Source organism: Muntiacus reevesi, chromosome 9, assembly GCF_963930625.1.
Source record: "Muntiacus reevesi chromosome 9, mMunRee1.1, whole genome shotgun sequence".
Classification (NCBI taxonomy): Eukaryota; Metazoa; Chordata; class Mammalia; order Artiodactyla; family Cervidae; genus Muntiacus; species Muntiacus reevesi.
The window spans coordinates 84,830,403-84,850,624 of NC_089257.1; the positions used below are offsets into that span (position 1 = coordinate 84,830,403).

Consider the following 20,222-nt stretch of genomic DNA (forward strand, 5'->3'; position numbering starts at 1 on the left):
TGCTAGGAAAATAGGAAAACAGGAGTTGTGAATACAAGTGAAGCTTAGAAGCTAAGTGAAAACAGCATTTCGAAGGAGCAAGGAAGGATGAACTGAGTTCATGAGGCCTGGAAACTGATCATTGGGTTTAGCAACTTGTGTCCATTAGTGACTTTAATGAAGCAGTTTCAGTTAGTAATGGAAAAAAATACTGTATTGAAATGTATTTCAGAAAGAATGAGAAGAGTGGAGAGTGAATAGGGTCACCTCTTTTGAAGACTTTTGTTATAAAGTGGAAGATAAAAATGGATCAGTAACTGCAGGAAGTGGGAATAAAATAATTAAAAAAAAATTTTAAGATGGGACAAACTGGAGCATGCTCATATGCCATTGGGAATGCAAGAGAGGAAACAAAACATATGTTATATGAAAGGGGGGGTGGATTGCTGGAGCAGTGTCCGTGGGTCTAGACGGCATATGGGTCTGTTACACAGATGAAAGGATTACGGACAGGCCTTTGCTTGAGCTTCCCTGTGATTCAGCTGATAAAGAATCTGCCTGCAATGCAGGAGACCTGGGATCAATCCCTGGACTGGGAAGATCCCCTCGAGAAAGGAGGCTACCCACTCCGGTATTCTGGCCTGGAGAATTCCATGGACTGTATAGTCCATGGGGTCGCAAAGAGTCAGACACAGTGGAGCGACTCTCACTTCACTTTGCTTGGAGAGCGAAAGCGTCATCTGTAGCAGCAGGAAAGGAAGCCGAGTACAGGGCTCTGGGTCCAAGCGGGTGGGCAGGAGTCGCATTGGGAAGTTTTAGACACTCCTGGTTGTTTCTTTTTCTGAGTGAAATCGGAACTAAGATTAATCACTTGAGAGAAAAGTTGAGGGAAGAGATTTTGGAATCTTGAAGAGATGTAAGAGGATGTGCAGAATAGTGTTTTGGAAGAGGGAAGGAGTGAAAGGCTTAGGAGAATGGAGTATGATAGCAACAGCTAGATAGCATTGCGGGTTCACACCAGGCTAGTGATTGTAAAGTTCCGTTGAGGCCAGTCAGTGTAGCTGTGTGCTGCTTCTCCAGTCACATGTGCACTCGGCATTACAGACCTGAAATAGTGGTGAGTTGCATTTAAGCAGGATTGGGACTTTGCTTTGCTAGTTGAGTATGTGCCAAAAAATGCTCAAACTACTGCACAATTGTACTCCTCTCACATGCTAGCAAAGTAATGCTCAAAATTCTGCAAGTGAGGCTTCAACAGTACATGAACTGAGAACTTCCAGATGTTCAAGCTGGATTTACAAAAGGCAGAGGGACCAGAGATGAAATTGCCAACATCTGTTGGATTATAGAAAAAGCAAAAGAATTCTAGAAAAAACATCTACTTCTTTTTTATTGATTATGCCAAAGCCTTTGACTGTGTAGATCACAACAAACTGTGGAAAATTCTTCAAGAGATGGGAATACCAGACCACCTTACCTGCCTCCTGAGAAATCTGTATGTAGGTCAAAAAGCAACAGTTAGAAGCGGACATTGAACAGCAGACTGGTTCCAAATGGGAAAGGAGTACGTCAAGGCTGTATATTGTCACCCTGCTTATTTAACTTATATGCAGAGTACATCATGAGAAACGCTGGGCTGGAGGAAGCACAAGCTAGAATCAAGATTGCCAGGAAATATCAATAACCTCAGATATGCAGATGACACCCCCCTTATGGCAAAAACTGAAGAAGAACTAAAGAGCCTCTTAATGAAAGTGAAAGGAGAGTGAAAAAGTTGACTTAAAGCTCAATATTCAGAAAACTAAGATCATGGCTTCCAGTCTCATCACTTCATGACAAATACTTAGGAAAACAGTGAAACAGTAAAAGACTTAATTTTCTTGAGCTCCAAAATCACTGCAGATAGTGACTGTAGCCATGAAATTAAAAGACACTTGCTCCTTGGAAGAAAACTTGTGACCAACCTAGACAGCATATTAAAAAGCAGAGACATTACTTTGCCAACAAAGTTCCGTCTAGTCAAAGCTGTGGTTTTTCCAGTAGTCATGTATGGATGTGAGAGTTGGACTATAAAGAAAGCTGAGTGCTGATAAATTGATGTGTTTGAACTGTGGTGTTGGAGAAGACTCTTGAGAGTCCCTTGGACTGCAAGGAAATCCAACCAGTCCATCCTTAAGGAAATCAGTTGTGAATATTCATTGGAAAGACTGATGGTAAAGCTGAAGTTCCAATACTTTGGCCACCTGATGCAAAGAACTGACTCATTTGAAAGGACCCTGATTCTGGGAAAGATTGAAGGCGGGAGGAGAAGGGGACGACAGAGGATGAGATGGTTGGATGGCATCACCGACTCAATGGACATGAGTTTGAGTAAATTCCCGGAGTTGGTGATGGACAGGGAAGCCTGGTGTGCTTCATTCCATGGTGTTGCAAAGAGTCGGACACGACTGAGCGACTGAACTGACGGGAAGGCCGAGGAAGCTGAGGAATTATGGAAAGAAGATGGTGAATGACAGTAAAAAGGTTATTGATTGAATAGACTGTAGGTCTTGGTGAAATCTGAGGATTATTTTCATTGCAAAAGGAATGAGCTGGTAAGACAGGAGTGTAGTGATAGAAGAGGGGAGTGTTTGCAAGTGAGATTGTGAAATGATTGCAGTTATTGTTAATGACAAAGTATTAGGATGTGAGCATTTGACGTGGTGGGGGAGAGTGGCTTGGGAAAAGGTGATAGATAACAGAAAGAGAAGAATGCAAGGAATTGAGAGGTCACAGTATTAGCAGGAATGAATAGTGTTAATATACTCATTCAACTCTCTTTAGAAAGTGCTGTTTTTATCTCCTGGGAGGTAGAGTAGAAGTGAAGTGGAATGTGGTTGAAACCAGGCAGGAAAACTTTCCTAATGTGGGATATTATTTAGGGATAGATTCTTTCCCACCCCTTCCAGCTTTATTGAGGTATAATTGACACATAAAAATTGAAAGTATCTAAGGTGTACATCGTGTTGTTTTCTTATATTTTATGTTATGAAATGATTACCACAATCAAGCTAACTAATGTAAGCGATAGAGTATTTTAAAGAAAGTGATTTTCAAAGAAATGTCCATTGATTTAAAAGTGTATATTTAAAACTTTCTCTCAGTTGCTTCAGTATTTTTTCAGAAATCAGTGAAAGTATTTGAGGAAAAAAAAATAATTCTTTAGCTCAAGAATCATGGCACTTTTAAACTCTCTACCAGTTAAGAGATTTTCTGTCTTAATGTTTTATTCAGTCTGAGAAGAAAAAGATGATTTTTTGACCTAATTACCTGGATTACTTGTACTTGTTCGGAATGTGAACTGTATAAGGTGAAATAAGTTGGAGGTTTTGGCTTAATTTTAAAATTTTAGAGTTCTACTTATTTTTTTCCCCCAAGAAATAGGGTTTACAAAATTTTTTTTATATAGTTTAATATTTGTTCATGACTTAATTTTCTTATTTGTGATAGTGTCCAAAACCTTGCTATGACTAGCTAATACATAGTTTTTAGAATTATCAATTAATGTTGATGTCAATTATTCTATCAATTATGAAATTATTTTCATTTATTTTTAGTTATTTCTTATTTAAGAAGGCTAAGAATCCTTCCTGTTCCTTTATGTCATGAAGGCATTTTATTAGTTTGATACCAAATAAAACATTTGATTTTATTACTTTGTGATTTTTAAATGATTATTTTCTGATTCAGTCAACATAGTGATTTTATTCATTTCATGAAGTCTAATCATTTTTCAAGCGAGATGTTGAAGCTTTTCCTGTGTGCTGTTAATTTCCAATCAATTAATGGTTGATATGTGTCAAAGTATCAACTAAGAAATGTTTTCTAAAGACTGATGTACTGTTTTTTTCTTATTCTGGAAGGAATCCTAGAAGAAAAGTCCAATTGATACTTTTTATGTGTTGTGTTAATTTTTTTTTTTTTACCTCTGATATTGGATTTACTTAAACTTTTTTCATACTGAATTGAGGTTTAAAGAGATACTCTTCCTGTTTTAGATACCTGAAATGTTACTCAGTGAAATGGGTGGTGAAGAAAATTATAGTGACAAAAAAAGAAAAGAAGAAAAGAAAAAGAAATCAGGTAGTATTTTGATGAAACTGATTTTACCTGACTTTTATTGATGATATAATTGCCGTTTTGTAATGCCGTAAGGTAAGCAGGGTTGGTAATGTAGAACCTTCCATATCATGCTACAGAAGGAATTTGGATTCTGACTTGTTAGTGATCTGGGATAATTGACAGGTTTTTGTTAGAGATGCAATCAGAGTCTTGTTTTAGAAAGAGAAGTCTCTGCATCCACCTGTTTTTTTTTCAGATATCAGAAACAGATTGGTATTCAGAGAAACAGGGTTACTGTAGATCAGTATAGAAGGCTGTTGCCTCCTAATCTAAGAGGAAGGAATGGACTTGGGCGGTATTAGGAGGTAACCTAAAGAGGATTTGGTTATTAGTGGCTGTTGTATGTGAGGAAGAAGAAGGATGCAAGAATATTTCTCACGTTCTGCTTGGAAAAAATTATGGAAGTTGATTTTGTTCACTGGGGTAGAGAATACAGAGGGGAATAGGTTGAGACAATGAGAGAGAGAGTGTGTTTGGTCACATATGTATCAGCTTCCCAGGTGGCTCAGGTAATAAAGAATCTGCCTGCCAGTGCAGGTGATGTGGGTTTGATCCCTGGGTCAGGAGGATTCCCTGGAGAGAAAATGGCAACCCACTCCAATATTCTTACCTGGAAAATTCCATGGACAGGAACCCACTGGGCTCCTCTGTCCATGGGTTTGTAGAGTTAGACATGTCTGAGTGACTGAGCACGGGAGTGTATATTGAATCTAACGAGAGTTTATTCTTAATTTTCTGGCTTTTGAAGCCCTGTTTGTTCCCATGTAAATATGAGTGGATAGGTGTTATTTGGTTTGGTATCTCTATTCCAGTCGTATAGCTTTGAGTAAGCTTACTTTTAGACTACATGTTACCTAGTCCCAATTAATTGATATGAGAAACTGTAGATTTATCTTTCTTGCAGCAATAAAACTTGTCAGGAGGAATACAGGGAAAGAGAGATAAATACAGTTGAAGTATAGAGACCACTGAAATTAAATAATGCAAATTAATGAGAAAAATGGAAGCTATGAATGGATACATAGGAATACCTGTTCACCTTTAAGCAAATATATTATCTCATAATTTCGTTGAGTAGAAAAAGATATAGTTAAGTTTATTTTCTCTAATTCTAATACTTACATTGTCATTTTTTTCTCTTTCTAGTTGATCATGATTTTCTAAAATCATTTTTATTAATCCATGAGTCTTGTAAAGCATATGGTGCTACACCAAGCCGATATATGACCTTTTTACGTGTGTATTCTGCCATTAGTAGCAGCAAGAAAGAGGAATTATTAAAAAGACAAAGTCATTTGCAGGTACCTTATTGGTGATCTAAAATTATTTTATCTATATGTAGGGGACAAGGATTATGTAAATCACAATGTCGTAAATAAATATTGTACTGTATTAAATGTCCTGGAAAACTGTCTCACCTATCTATATTGTCCACTAGATTATAGTAATGGTTTTGTATTTTTTTGGTTGAATAATTATTTCTTTTCTTCACTGCATATGTTGTTTGTGTGATTTTGATAGCTTATGGTACTGGTTGTAAATGTCTTTTTCACATGAACTTATTTTAGAAATCAGAAATGACTATTATTAATTAAAACATAATATATAATATTATGTTTTATAATAAACTTTATATTTATAATTGTATTTTATAAGCATATTCTTAAAATTATATTTTATTATATAATTTCATTAGTATGCATATTTTATTGTACTATTTATGTCACTTGACTTTGTACATTTTGAATTCTTTTTTGTATTTCTGTAATTGTAGAGTTTAAACTTAAGTGTGCTATTAGAATGGTAGCCTCAGATTCTGTCAGAGAGCATTCCCTCTCCAGAGTTCTTGCTTCTCTTTGTAAGGGTAGGAAACCAGGAACATTAATTGACAGAGTCATCTTTATCCTTCTTTCTACTGACTTACTTTCATTTATATTAAGCCACTAACTGCACATGCTTTGAAGGGATAATTTCCTGATTTAGTTCTCTATTGTATTTGAGGTAAATAAATTTACTGAGTTATAGCTTTATTGGGTCAGTGTGTTGTGTACATTAGATAAAATGCAAATGTAAAGAACCAGCATGATGCTTGTCCTCTATACTGGGTGCTCAATAAGTACAATAAATACTGTTTACATTCCCCCTTTTTTTTGCCATTGCTATCTTTCTAAATCTTCTGATTCATTTTGTGACAAAAATGCAATTGTATTGAAGAACAGAGAGAATATTTTTCATGTTCATTTCTTGGATTATTGATGGACAGTGGAATGGAATGTTATAATGGCCAGACCAGGGTCACCCCTCCGCCCCCCGAAGAATAGCCGAAGCATTCGGAGTGATTGCTAACCAGCACCCTATGTAAGGCAGTCTCTTTTAGTTGGATAATGGAGAAACAAAACCAAGGCATGTCCAGTATAAAAAGAGTGGTCCCTGAGGTCCTTTTGTTCAATTAATGAGACTGAAAAATTAGAAAGGTTTACTGAGGATTTTTTTTTTCTGTTTTCTTTCCTGTCTAATGCAGTTGAGTAAAATCCTACTGGTTAAGCTATCTAATATATGTTAATGTATTCAGCTTTACTGTGATGCTTTAAGATCTGTTTTTCTGTAAAGCCTTTGTGGAGTCCTTTTCTACATCTTAATGGGTAAACAGTTGACTAAATCGTCATAATTAGCAATAAGAAAAAACCCAAGTTCAATTGCAGATGTGGTATTTGTACACTTATATTTTTTTTGATTCATTATTATAGACTTTGTTTATCCTATGTATATAAAATTCCTTTTCTTTTAATATTGTAAGTCTCTTCTATTAATGTAGGCTGGGGTCTCTAAACTAAATGAAGCTAAAGCACTTGTGGCTGAATTGAACAGAACAGCTGGAGAACAAAGTGTATTACTTAAAACTAAGCAAGATGAAGCAGATGCTGCTCTTCAAGAGATCACAGTATCAATGCAGGTAATATTTAGAGGAAGCACAGACATGCAAGCAATAGAAGGTCATTTATACCTGATTATCGTTCAGTGTGAAAAATAACTTTTTTACTTAAGTGCATTTTAAAAAATATTACTTGTCTATATTGAGTAGACTGTTAGTGTAGTGTACTTGAACTTTTGGAGAGAGTGTATTATTTTCCCATATTGTTTAAAATTACAACTATATTCTCCTCAGTTGTTCATGCACGAATTTAGCTAAATCCTATAAATGCAAAAGTATAAACATTTTGATTGGTATAGATTTGTCTGTAACTGCTTTTGTTTACCCTCTGTTAGTTAATATTTTCTTTTATTTTTCTCTATATTATTTCCTTCAGGCTTTAAGCCTGTTTTTGATATTCTTAGGATTTATAAAATGTCTTTATTCATTCTATTTATACTTGCATGATATTTTTAATATTTTGATTGTATCTTCTTTTTACATTGCCTTTATTTTGGTTGAACCATCTCAAGGGAGATTTCTCTGCATTCTTTATTGCCAGGGTATTCTTTTTTTTTTAATTAATTAATTTTTTTATTGAAGGGTAGTTGCTTTACAGAATTTTGCTATTTTCTGTCAAACCTCAACATGAATCGACCATAGGTATACATATATCCCCTCCCTTTTAACCTCGCTCCCAACTCCCTCCCGGTTGATACAGAGCCCCTGTTTGAGTTTCCTGAGCCATACAGCAAATTCCCGTGGGCTATTTATTTTACATATGGTAATGTAAGTTTCCTTGTTACTCTTTCCATACATCTCACCCTCTCCTCCCCTCTCCCCATGTCCACAAGTCTATTCTTTATGTTTGCTTCTCCATTGCTGCCCTGTAAGTAAATTCTGCAGTACCATTTTTCTAGATTATGTATATATGTGTTAGAATATGATATTCATCTTTCTTTTTCTGACCCACTTCACTCTGTATAATAGGTTCTAGGTTCATTCACCTCATTAGAACTGACTAAAACTCAGTCCTTTTTATAGCTGAATATTCCATTGTGTATATGTACCAAAACTTCTTTATGCATTATCTTTCGAAGGGGATCTAGGTTGCTTCCATGTTCTAGCTATTGTAAATAGTGGTGCAATGAACAATGGGATACTTATGTCTTTTTCAATTTGGTTTCCTCAGGGTGTATGCCTCAGAGTAGGATTGCTGGGTCATGGTGGTTTTATTCCTGATTTTTTAAGGAATCTCCATACCATCTTCCATAGCGGCTGTATCAATTTGCATTCCCACCAACAATGTGAGAGAGTTCCCTTTTCTCCACACCCTCTCCAGCATTTATTGTTTGTAGACTTGTTGATGATAGCCATTCTGACTGGTGTGAGGTGATATCTTATTGTAACTTTGATTTGCATTTCTCTAATAATAAGCCATGTTGAACATCTTTCCATTTGTTTGTTAGCCATCTGTATGTCTTCTTTGGAGAAAGAAGTTTAGGTCTTTTTCCACTTTTTGATTGGGTTGTTTGTTTTTCTGGTATTGAGTTGTATGAGCTGCTTGTATATTTTGGAAATTAATCTTTTGTCAGTTGTTTCATTTGCTATTATTTTCTCTCAGCCTGAGGGTTGTCTTTTCACCTTCCTTGTGATTTCCTTTGCTGTGCAAAAGCTTTTAAATTTAATCAGGTCCTGTTGGTCCTTTGAAGGATCAGAACCTGGTGGTCTGGAGTCGACGATGAAAGAGTGAAAGAAGGAAAGAGGCTAATACTCCCTGGGTTACACAGCTGGCTTCTGTGCTCCAGGGAATCAGCCAGAAATAGAGAGATAGAGATAGAGATAGAGAGATAGAGAGAAAAGAAAGAAAGAAAGAAAAGAAAGAAAGAAAGACACGGGGACCAAAGCTCTGATGGAGCAAAGGTATTTTAATCAACATGGCGTGCACATATACTGTCTTACAAGGTAGTTATTCTCAGCAAAGATAAAGATTAAAATTCCAGACTTATAAAACACAAGGTGATCCCTATTGAAGAGAGAAGAGGGTACTTATCACCATATTGAGAAACTAACAAGGGAAATGCCTGGATTCCTCAGCCCCGGAAAGACATGGTTCTCCTCTTAATTCCTGAATATTCAGGAATTAATAAGGGCCAGAGGATTCCTGTCAAGGTCCCACTTGTTTACTTTTGTTTTTATTTCCATTACTCTAGGAGGTGGGTCATGGAGGATCTTGCTTTGATTTCTGTCATCGAGTGTTCTGTCTATGTTTTCCTCTAAGAGTTTTACAGTTTCTGGTCTTACATTTAGGTCTTTAATCCATTTTGAGTTTATCTTTGTGTATGGTCTTGAGAAACCTGTATGCAGGTCAGGAAGCAACAGTTAGAACTGGACATGGAACAATAGACTGGTTCCAAATAGGAAAAGGAGTACATCAAGGCTGTATATTGTCACCCTGCTTGTTTAACTTATATGCAGAGTACATCATGAGAAACTCTGGGCTGGAAGAAGCACAAATTGGAATCAAGATTTCTGGGAGAAATATCAATAACCTCAGATAGGCAGGTGACATCACCCTTATGGCAGAAGGATAAGAAGAACTAAAGAGCCTCTTGATGAAAGTGAAAGAGGAGAGTGAAAAAGTTGGCTTAAAGCTCAACATTCAGAAAACTAAAATCATGGTATTCCGGTCCCATCACTTCATGACAAATAGATGTGGAAACAGTGGCAGACTTTATTTTTTTGGGCTCCAAAATCACTGCAGAAGGTGACTGCAGCCATGAAATTAAATGACGCTTACTCCTGGGAAGGAAAGTTATGATCAACCTAGACAGCATATTAAAAAGCAGAGACATTACTTTGTCAACAAAGGTCTGTCTAGTCAAGGCTATGGTTTTTCCAGTGGTCATGTATGAATATGAGAGTTGGACTATAAAGAAAGCTGAGTGCCAAAGAATTGATGCTTTTGAACTGTGGTGTTGGAGAAGACTCTTGAGAGTCCCTTGGACTGCAAGGAGATCCAACCAGTCCATCCTAAAGGAGATCAGTCCTGGGTGTTCATTGGAAGGACTGATGTTGAAGCTGAAACTCCAATACTTTTACCACCTCATGCGAAGAGCTGACTCATCTGAAAAGACCCTAATGCTGGGAAAGATTGAGGGCGGGAGGAGAAGGGGACGACAGAGAGTGAGATTGTTGGATGGCATCACCGACTCAATGGACATGGATTTGGGTGGACTATGGGAGTTGGTGGTGGAATGGGAGTCCTGGCGTGCTGTGGTTCATGGGGTCACAAAGAGTTGGACATGACTGAGCGACTGAATTGAACTGATGGTATTAGGAAGTGTTCTGTTTTCATTCTTTTGCATGTAGCTGTCCAGGTTTCCCAGCACCACTTACTGAAGAGGCTGTCTTTGCCCCATTTATGTTCTTGCCTCCTTTGTCAAAAATAAGGTACCCATAGGTGCATGGTTTTATTTCTGGGCTTTCTGTCTTGTTCCACTGATCTATATTTCTGTTTTTGTGCCAGTACCATACTGTCTTGATGAATGTAGCTTTTTAGTATAATCTGAAGTCAGGAAGGTTGACTTCTCCAGCTCCATTATTTCTCAAGATTTCTTTGGCTATTCAGGATCTTTTGTGTTTCCATATGAAATGTGAAATTTTTTGTTCTAGTACTATGAAAAATGCCATTGGTAATTTGATAGGTATTGCACTGAATCTGTAGATAGCATTTGGTAGCATAATCATTTTCACAATATTGATTCTTCTTACCCAGGAACATGGAATATCTCTCCATCTGTTCTTGTCATCCTTGATTTCTTTCATTAGTGTCTTATAATTGTCTGTGTACATTTCTTTTGTCTCCTTAGGTAAGTTTATTCCTAGATATTTTTTGTTGTAATGGTGAATCAGATTGATTCCATAATTTCTTTTTCTGATTTTTCATTGTTAATGTGTAGAAATGCAAGTGATTTCTGAGTATTGATTTTGTTTCCAGAAACATTGTGAAATTCACTGATTAGCACTAGTAATTTTCTGATAGTATCTTTAGGGTTTTCTGTGTACAGTATCATGTCATCTGCAGACAGTGAGATCTTTACTTCTTTTCCAATTTGGCTTCCTTTTATTTCTTTTTCTTCTCTTATTGCTGTAGCTAGGACTTCCAGAACTGTGTTGAATAACAGCAGTGAAAGTGGACACCCTTGTCTTGTTCCTGATCTTAGCGGAACTGCTTTCAGTTTTTCACTATTGAGAATAATGTTTGCTGTAGGCTTAGCAAATATGGCCTTTACAATGTTGAGGTAGGTTCCTTCTGTGCCCTTTTTTTTAAAGAGTTTTAATCATGAATGGGTGCTGAATTTTGTCAAAGGCTTTTTCTGCATCTGTTGAGATTATCATATGGTTTTTATCATTCAATTTAATATGATGTATCACATTGATTGATTTGTGTATATAGAAGAGTCCTTGCATCCCTGGAATAAACCCAACTTGGTGTATGAACTTTTTGATGTGTTGCTGAATTCTGTTTGCTAAACTTTTGTTGAGAATTTTTGCATCTCTGTTCACCAGTGATATTGGCCTGCAGTTTTCTTTTTCTCTGTTGTCTTTGTCTGGTTTTGGTATCAGGGTGATGGTGGCCTCATAGAATGAGTTCAGAAGTGTTCCTTCCTCTGCAGTTTTTTCAAAGAGTTTTAGAAGGATAGGCATTAGCACTTCTCTAAATGTTTGATAGAATTCACCTGTGAAGCCATCTATCCTGGGCTTTTGTCTTTTGAGAGATATTTGATCACAGCTTCGATTTCAGTGCTTGTAATTGGGTTGTTCATAGTTTCTGTTTCTTTCTGGTTCAGTCTGGGAAGATTGAAAATTTTCTAAGAATCTATCCATTTCTTCCAGGTTATCCATTTTATTGCCATATATTTGTTCTTAATTGTCTCTTATAATCCTATATATTTCTGCATTGTCTGTTGTAACCTCTCCTTTTATTTCTAATTTTGTTGATTCTTCTCTCTTTTTCTTGATGAGTCTGTCTAAATGTTTGTCAATTTTATCTTCTCAAAGAACCAGCTTTTAGTTTTATAAATCTTTACTGTTGTTTCTTTCATTTCTTTTTCATTTATTTCTGCTCGGATCTTTAAGATTTCAATCCTCATTTTTTTTTTTTTTTTTTGGTCCTTGTTTTTCCAGTTGTTTTAGGTGTAAAGTTAGATTGTCTATTCGATGTTTTTCTTGTCTCTTGAGGTAGGATTGTATTGCTATAAACTTCCTTCTTAGTAATATTTTGCTGCATCCCATAGGTTTTGAGTTGTCGTGTTTTCATTGTCATTTGTTTTAGAAATTTTTTGATTTTCCTTTTGATTTCTTCAGTAACCTGTTGGTTATTTATAAATGTGTTGTTTAATCTCCATGTCTTTGTGTTTCTTACAGTTTTTCTTTTTCTTGTAATTGATATCTAATCTTGCAGTGTTGTGGTAGGAGAAGATGCTTGATATGATTTCAGTTTTCTTAAATTTACTGAGGTTTGATCTGTTACCCATGATATGGTCTATCCTGGAGAATATTCTATGTGCACTTGAGAAGAAGGTGTTTTCTTCTGCATTTGGATGGAATGTCCTGAAGATATCAATGAGATTCATTTTGTCTAATGAAACATTTAAAACTTGTGTTTCCTTATTAATTTTCTGTTTTGATGATCTGTCCACTGATGTGAGTGGTGTTAAAGTCTCCTACTATTATTGTGTTACTGTCATTTTTCTTCTTTTATGTCTGTTAGTGTTTGTATTATGTACTGAGGTGCTCCTATGTTGGCTGCATAGATATTTACAATTGCTATGTCTTCCTCCTGGATTGATCCCTTGATCATCATGTATTTTGTAATCTTCTTTATTTTAAGGTCTCTTTTGTCTGATATGAAGATTGCTACTGCAGCTTTCTTTTGCTTCCCATTTGCATGGAATATATTTTCTCCTCTTCTCACTTTCAGTCTATATGTATCTTTAAGTTTGAAGTGGGTTTTCTGAAGACAGTTCTTATGTGGGTCTTGTTTTTGTATCCCTTCAGCCAGTCTGTGTCTTTTGGTTGGAACATTTAAACAGTTTACATTTAAGTAGTTACTGATATATATGTTCCTGTTGCCAGTTTCTTTATTGTTTGAAGTTTGTTTTTGTAGATCTTTTTCTTCTTGTATATTTCTGGACTACATATGTCCCTTTAATATTTGTTGCAAAGCTGGTTTGTTGATACTGAATTCTCTTAACTTTTGCTTGTCTGAAAAGCTTTTTATTTCTCCATCAATTTTGAATGAGATCCTTGCCGGGTACAGTGATCTTGGTTGTAGATTTTTCCCTTTCAGTACTTTAAGTATATCCTGCCATTCCTTTTGGCCTGCAAAGTTTCTGCTGAACATTCAGCTTTTAAGCTTATGGGGTTTCCCTTGTACATTACTCGTTGCTTTTCCCTTGCTGCTTTTAATATTCTTTTTTTGTGTTTAGTCTTTGTTAGTTTGATTAATATGTGTCTTGTTGTGTTTCTCCTTGGTTTTATCCTGTGTGTGACTCTTTGTGCCTCTGGGATTTGATTGACTATTTCCTTTTCCATATTGGGGAAATTTTCAACTATCATCTCTTCAAGAATTTTCTCATACCCTTTGTTTTTCTCTTCTTCTTCTGGGACCCCTATAATTTGAATGTTGGTGCGTTTGATATTGTCCCAGAGGTCTCTGAGACTATCTTCCATTCTTTTCATTATTTTTAATTTATTCTGCTCTTCAGAAGTTACTTCCACCATTTTATCTTTCAGCTCACTGATTCATTCTTCAGCTTCAGATATTCTGCTATTGGTTCCTTCTAGAGTATTTTTAATTTCAGCAATCGTGTTGTTTGTATGTTTTTTCTTTAATCCTTCTAGGTCTTTGTTAATTGATTCTTGCATTTTCTCCGTTTTGTGTTCAAGATTTTTGATCATCTTTACTATCATTACTCTGAATTCTTTTTCAGGTAGTTTGCCTATTTCCTCTTTATTTATTTGAATTTCTATGTTTCCTGTTTGTTCCATCATTTGTGTGTGTAGTATTTTTCTGCCTTTTCATTTTCTTTTTTTTTTAATTATTGTGTTTGAGGTCTCCTTTTCCCAAACTGCACATTTGATTTCTCTCTTCCTCTTGGTTTCAGCCTTCCTAAGGTTGGTTCAGTGATTTTTGTAAGCTTTGTATAGGGAGAGATTTGTGCTGAGTTTGTTTGTTTGTTTGTTTTTCCTCTGATGGGCAAGGCTGAGAGAGATGGTAATCCTGTATGGTGATGATTGGGTTTGTATTTTTGTTCTGTTTGTTGTTTAGATGAGGCCTCCTGCATAGGATGCTCCTGGTGGTTGGGTGATGCTGCATCTTGCATTCAAGTCATTTCCTTTGTGTGAGTTCTCACTATTTGATACTCCCTAGGGTCAGTTCCCTGGTAGTCCAGAGTCTTGGAGTTAGTGCTCCCACTCCAAAGGCTCAGGGCTTGATCTCTGGTCAGGAACATGTGGTTTGCTACGTCATTAGGTGAGATTAAAACAAATACTCCAAAAGAAGAAACCAAAGAATAACCCCAGACAAATGGCAGTTAGAAAATCAGGCAAATAATAATTATAATAATGGAATATGCACATGTTCATATACACCCATGAGCAAAGTCAAAACAGTGCAACAAAAATAAAGTACACTAAATTGATCCAGCGAACAGAGGAAATAAAAAATTATATTTTCCAGTTAAGAACAAGACTATCTACAGCACAAACTGGGAAACAAAACTAAAGTAAGGTGCCAAGTGGAGAATAAAGCAATGAAAACAAAACTAACAAGTATGTTAAGAGGAAAATAAAGAAAGAATTGATGTGCAAAGATAAATAGAGGTAGATAAAGAAGATTTATATGCTTTAAAGATTAACTGCAAGGGGAAAAGGTCAGTAGGAAAGACAAACAAATGATTAAGTGGGGAAAAATATAGTAGGTTTTAAAAATCAAAAATTACAATTATATAAAAGAGAAAAGAAAAGGAGAAGAAAGAAGAAAAGAAAAAAAAAAAAAAAGAAACCCCATAGAACTGCAAAAACCCAAAATAGAGGCAGATGTTAATGATAATAAAAAGTGTGACTGAATATACACATATACCTATACACCCATATGCAAAATCAAAGCAATCCAAAAAAATAAAGTACAATAGATTGACCTGGCGAACAAAAGAAACAAAAAGTTATTTCTACCTGTTAGTAACGGAAGTAAGTAAAGCATGAACTGGAAGACAAAATTAAAGCAAGTTGCCAGTTTGGGAATCAGTTCAGTTTAGTCACTCAGTCATGTCTGAGTCTGTGCGACCCCATGAACCGCAGCACGCCAGGCCTCTCTGTCCATCACCAACTCCCGGTGTCCATCCAAACCCATGTCCATCGAGTCAGTGATGCCATCCAGCCATCTCATCCTCTGTCATCCCCTTCTCCTCCTGCCCCCAATCCTTCCCAGCATCACTGTCTTTTCCTATGAGTCAGCTCTTCGCATCAGGTGGCAAAAGTATTGGAGTTACAGCTTCAACATCAGTCCTTCCAATGAACACCCAGGACTGATCTCCTTTAGGATGGACTGGTTGAATCTCCTTGCAGTCGAAGGACTCTCAAGAGTCTTCTCCAACACCACAGTTCAAAAGCATCAATTCTTTGGCACTCAGCTTTCTTTATAGTCCAACTCTCACATCCATACATGACTACTGGAAAAACCATAGCCTTGACTAGACGGACCTTTGTTGGCAAAGTAATGTCTCTACTTTTTAGGATGCTGTCTAGGTTGATCATAACTCTCCTTCCAAGGAGTCAACATCTTTTAATTTCATGGCTGCAGTCACCATCTGCAGTGATGTTGGAGCCCCAAAATAAAGTCAGCCTCTGTTTCCACTGTTTCCCCATCTATTTGCCATGAAGTGATGGGACCAGATGCCATGATCTTAATTTTCTGAATGTTGAGCTTTAAGCCAACTTTTTCACTCTCCTCTTTCACTTTCATCAAGAGTCGCTTTAGTTCTTTCTCACTTCCTGCCATAAGGGTGGTGTCATCTGCATATCTGAGGTTATTGATATTTCTCCTGGCAATCTTGATTCCAGCTTGTGCTTCCTCCAGCCCAGCGTTTCTCATGATGTACTCTGTATAGAAGTTAAATAAGCAGGGTGACAATATACAGCCTTGACGTACTCCTTTCCCTATTTGGAACCCATCTGTTGTTCCATGTCCAGTTCTAAGTGTTGCTTCCTGACCTCCATACAGGTTTCTCATGATGCAGTCAGGTGGTCTGGTATTCCCATCTCTTTCAGAATTTTCCACAGTTTCTTGTGATCCACACAGTCAAAGGCTTTGGCATAATCAATAAAGCAAAAATAGATGTTTTTCTGGAGCCATCTTGCTTTTTCAATGATCCAGCAGATGTTAGCAATTTGATCTCTGGTTCCTCTGCCTTTTCTAAAACCAGCTTGAACATCTGGAGGTTCACAGTTCACATATTGGTAGTGAAAATAATACTAAAAAATATGTTGAGAGGAAAGGTAAGAAACAATAGATATACAAAGTTAAATAGAGGTACATAAAGGTTTATATACATTAAAGATTAACTGCAAGGGGAAAAGAGCAGTAGGAAAATCAAACAAAGGAAGAAATTTAGAAAAAGTAAGAATAGAATTTAAAAGTCAAAAATGAAAATTAAAAAGAAAAGAAGAAAATATCCACAGAACTGCAAACCATCCTAGAGCCAGTGTTTTATAAAAACAATAAAAAATATGACTGAGAAGGAAAAAGAAGCTCAGAAACTTAATTAGATTTCCTAGTGCAAATAAAATTGACAACTTCATCAGAGGGGGGCATAAAACAAGGAATTAAAAAAGAAAAAATATACGAAAGCATCTACAGAACAGTGGAAAAATAAGAGTAATAAATGTTTTTCTTGAGTCACTGCTGTCAGAGTCCTTTCCCTCCCTGGGACTGACATTCCAGGTCACCTCCCTAGAATGCTCTCCAACACTGTGCTGGTCTCTGGACCTGCTGTGGGGACAGCTCAGACTCTAATCTGGTCCTACTCCTGTGTGTTCTTGCCTCCAATGTCCACAGCTATAAGAACTAATGTGTTTTCTTTTGTGGGAGCTCTCAGTGTCCTTTTAGATATTCCACAGAGCAGAGTCTGCCTAGTTGATCATGTGGATTTAATCTGCAGCTTGTACAGGTGGTGGGAAGGTTTGGGTTCTTCTTCCTTAGCCACACTGCCCCTGGGTTTCAACTGTGGTTTTATTTCCACCTCTGCATGTGGGTCGTCCACTGGGGTTTGCTCCTGAGGCTGCCCTGGAGGACTTGGGTCTGCCCCTGTGAGGGCCAGGTGTGGAGGTGGTGCAGCTGCTTGGGTCGCAGGGGTTCTGGCAGCACCAGGCACTCAGGGGAGTTGGCGGCTAGGGCAGCAGGAAATACAGTGCTCCAGAAGGGTGTGGCAGCCAGTGTTGGCCAATATGCTCCAGTGTTCTTGCCTTGAGAACCCCCCTGGCAGAGCAGTCTGGCAGGTCACAGTCTATAGCATTGCAGAGTTGGACATAATCAAAGTGACCCTGTGTGCATAGATGCAAGACTTCTTTTGCCTGTGGCTTCTCTGCCCTAGTGAGGGTTGAACAGGAAGTTGGCGCAGCTTCTTGGCTTGTGGGGACCCTAGCAGTGCCAAGTGTGCAGGGACACGGCCTGCCTCAGCTGCAGGATTTATGGCCCTATAAGAGTCTTTTTTTCGAGCCTCTTGTAGCTGGCGATCAGAAGGCCTCTTTGGCCAGTCTTTCTCTGTAGCTCTGCCCGTTCAGGTACTTAGAGGGCTCCCTTGCCTGGGGTCCTCCTCTGTTGTTCAAGGCATCAGGCACAGAGAGGGGCCCCCCTGGGTAGGGTCCTATGCTGTAGTTTGGCTCATCAAGCACTTAAAGGGGCACCCTGGGTGGGGTCCTACTCTGTAGTTCAGTGCCTCAGGCGATTGATGGGCCAGCCTCTCTATTCAGCTGTGGCTGCTGGCCTGTGGGGAGAGAGGCTATGGTGATGGCTCCACCCCCTACGCGTGACTCAGCAGTATCGCCTTGCTTCCATGGCTGCCTGGCTTTCCTCCACAATCTCCTCCCTCATATCCCCTGGATCTGTCTCTCCACAGTCAACAGCAGCCTTCGCCCTGGGATTGCTCCACAGTCCCTAAGCTCCAGGTCCCAGCTGCTGCGCCTTCCAGGGTACCTGCGTCCCTGTCCGGCATATGTACCGCTGCAGCAAGGACTGTCTGATTCTCATTCCTTGTAGGCTGCCACAGATGAGCTGTTTTACTCTCAACCTTAAATATTTCTTCTCTGACTCAGACAGTTGCCCCAGTGTGGGGATCAGACCCCTGCTTCAGTTCCCCTACCTGCTGAGGGCAGGTCCAGTCCTACTAACACTCCTGTTTTTCCCCCAGTTCCTTCATCCTCCTGAGTTTTGCGTGGCTCTATATGTTCTTTTCCGCTGGTCAGGTACTCCTGTCCGCTCTCAGCTGGTGTTCTGCATGCACTTCTGTGTCTGAAGGTGTGTTCCTGATGTATCCGTGGAGAGAGAGGTACTCCATGTCCACGCACTCCTCTGTCATTTTGTTCTCCCTTGCCAAGATATTCTTTTACATTTGCCTACCTTTTCTGTATGCTTTTGCCCATTACCTTCTTTTTTGCTACTGATTACTTACTGACTACCACTAAGTCCATAATTTTTTGTCCTTTAGCCCTATTCCTCCTCTGAACTTCAGACTCAAATAATCAGTAATCTGTTAGATATGTCTACTTGAAAGTCCTATAAGCCTTACAATTCAAAATAGGTTCAAAACTAAACTCATTATTTGCTTTCCTATATTCCTTTTCTTAGTTATGGCACTACAATATAGCTAATTGTTTAAAACAGAATTTATAAACTGTGTTAGACTTCTGTTCCCTTAATCCATGCATCTAAAGAATCCTTAAATTCTGTTAGTTTTACATCCATGATTGTGTCTTAAATATGTTTCACCATCTCCATGTGGGTGATGTTAACCTTACTTCAAGTCTAATGCCTCTTTTATTTAAATTAATTTCAGTGTTTTTCAGACTAGTGTATATATCTCAATAAAAGTAAATGGCATAGAAAATCTTAAAAGTAACAAAGTTGGAGGGCTTATGATATGAAGAGTTACTATAAACCTAGAGTAGTCAGGTAGGATAACACTGGTATAATGGTAAGCCCAGTGATTATCAGAACACTATGGAATCCAGAAACAGACTCACATATACACGGTCAATTAATTTCATACAACAATATCATTTAAATGTGGAAAGGATGATCCTTTTAAGAAGTGGTACTGGAATATTTAGATATCCATGAAGACAGGAAAAAAACCTGAGACATATGAAAAATAACTTGACATGAAATATAGACCTAAATGTACAGCATAAAATTATAAAACTTCAGAAGAGAATTAGGGAGAAAATGTTTATGATGTTGGGTAAAGTGGGGATTTCTTAGATATTATACCAAAGTAGAATAGGAAAATAAATGACAAATTGCACCTCATAGAAATTTAAAAAGAAAATGAAAAAGCAGGTCAGAGACTGGGAGAAAATATTTACAAATGTGTATTTGATTAAAAAAACTTGTTTCCAACATGTACAGAAATGATTACAACTCAATACTAATAAAACTAACAAATCAGTTTGCAAATATGCAAAAGATTTGCACCAGCCTTTAATAAAAAAAGACTTATATAAAGGGGTCATATGTTTCACAAATATGTGAAAAGATACTCGACATCATTAATCAACAAGGAAATTTGATGCCCTTGTTTTTCGTATGCAACTCTTGTTCTCGACCTTAGCTTTGTAGTTCTTAGCCTGGTAATTCCAAATCCTGAGCTTCTTTGACTTAATTTCTCAGAGGAACAACTTTTTTCCCCGACTTCTGATAGTTGGGAAGGGAAGTGGTAATATGATTCCATAAATTGCCTATTTAAAAATGTGTTTTAAATATTCTGTGAAGAGGTCCCGAAGCCTCAGCTGTCTTATAGCTTTCAGCCTCCTGTAGCGCTCTCTCCTAGAGGCTCGTGGCTAGCTTCTTTCTCTGCCTGGCCTCAGTTGCTGCCCTGCGATCCTTCTT

The 20,222-nt window shown here is 37.6% G+C and overlaps 1 protein-coding gene across 1 annotated transcript in view; it reads left to right on the forward strand.

Annotated features, from left to right (window-relative positions):
• The window catches only part of DYNC2H1 (dynein cytoplasmic 2 heavy chain 1), a 396,980-nt gene that overhangs the window by 127,900 nt on the left and 248,858 nt on the right, over positions 1–20,222 (forward strand). Inside the window, exons 53-55 of the mRNA XM_065944250.1 lie at positions 4,017–4,101; positions 5,287–5,441; positions 6,956–7,093. Of these exons, the coding sequence (XP_065800322.1) occupies positions 4,017–4,101; positions 5,287–5,441; positions 6,956–7,093 (378 nt within the window). The remainder of the gene's footprint in view (positions 1–4,016; positions 4,102–5,286; positions 5,442–6,955; positions 7,094–20,222) is intronic.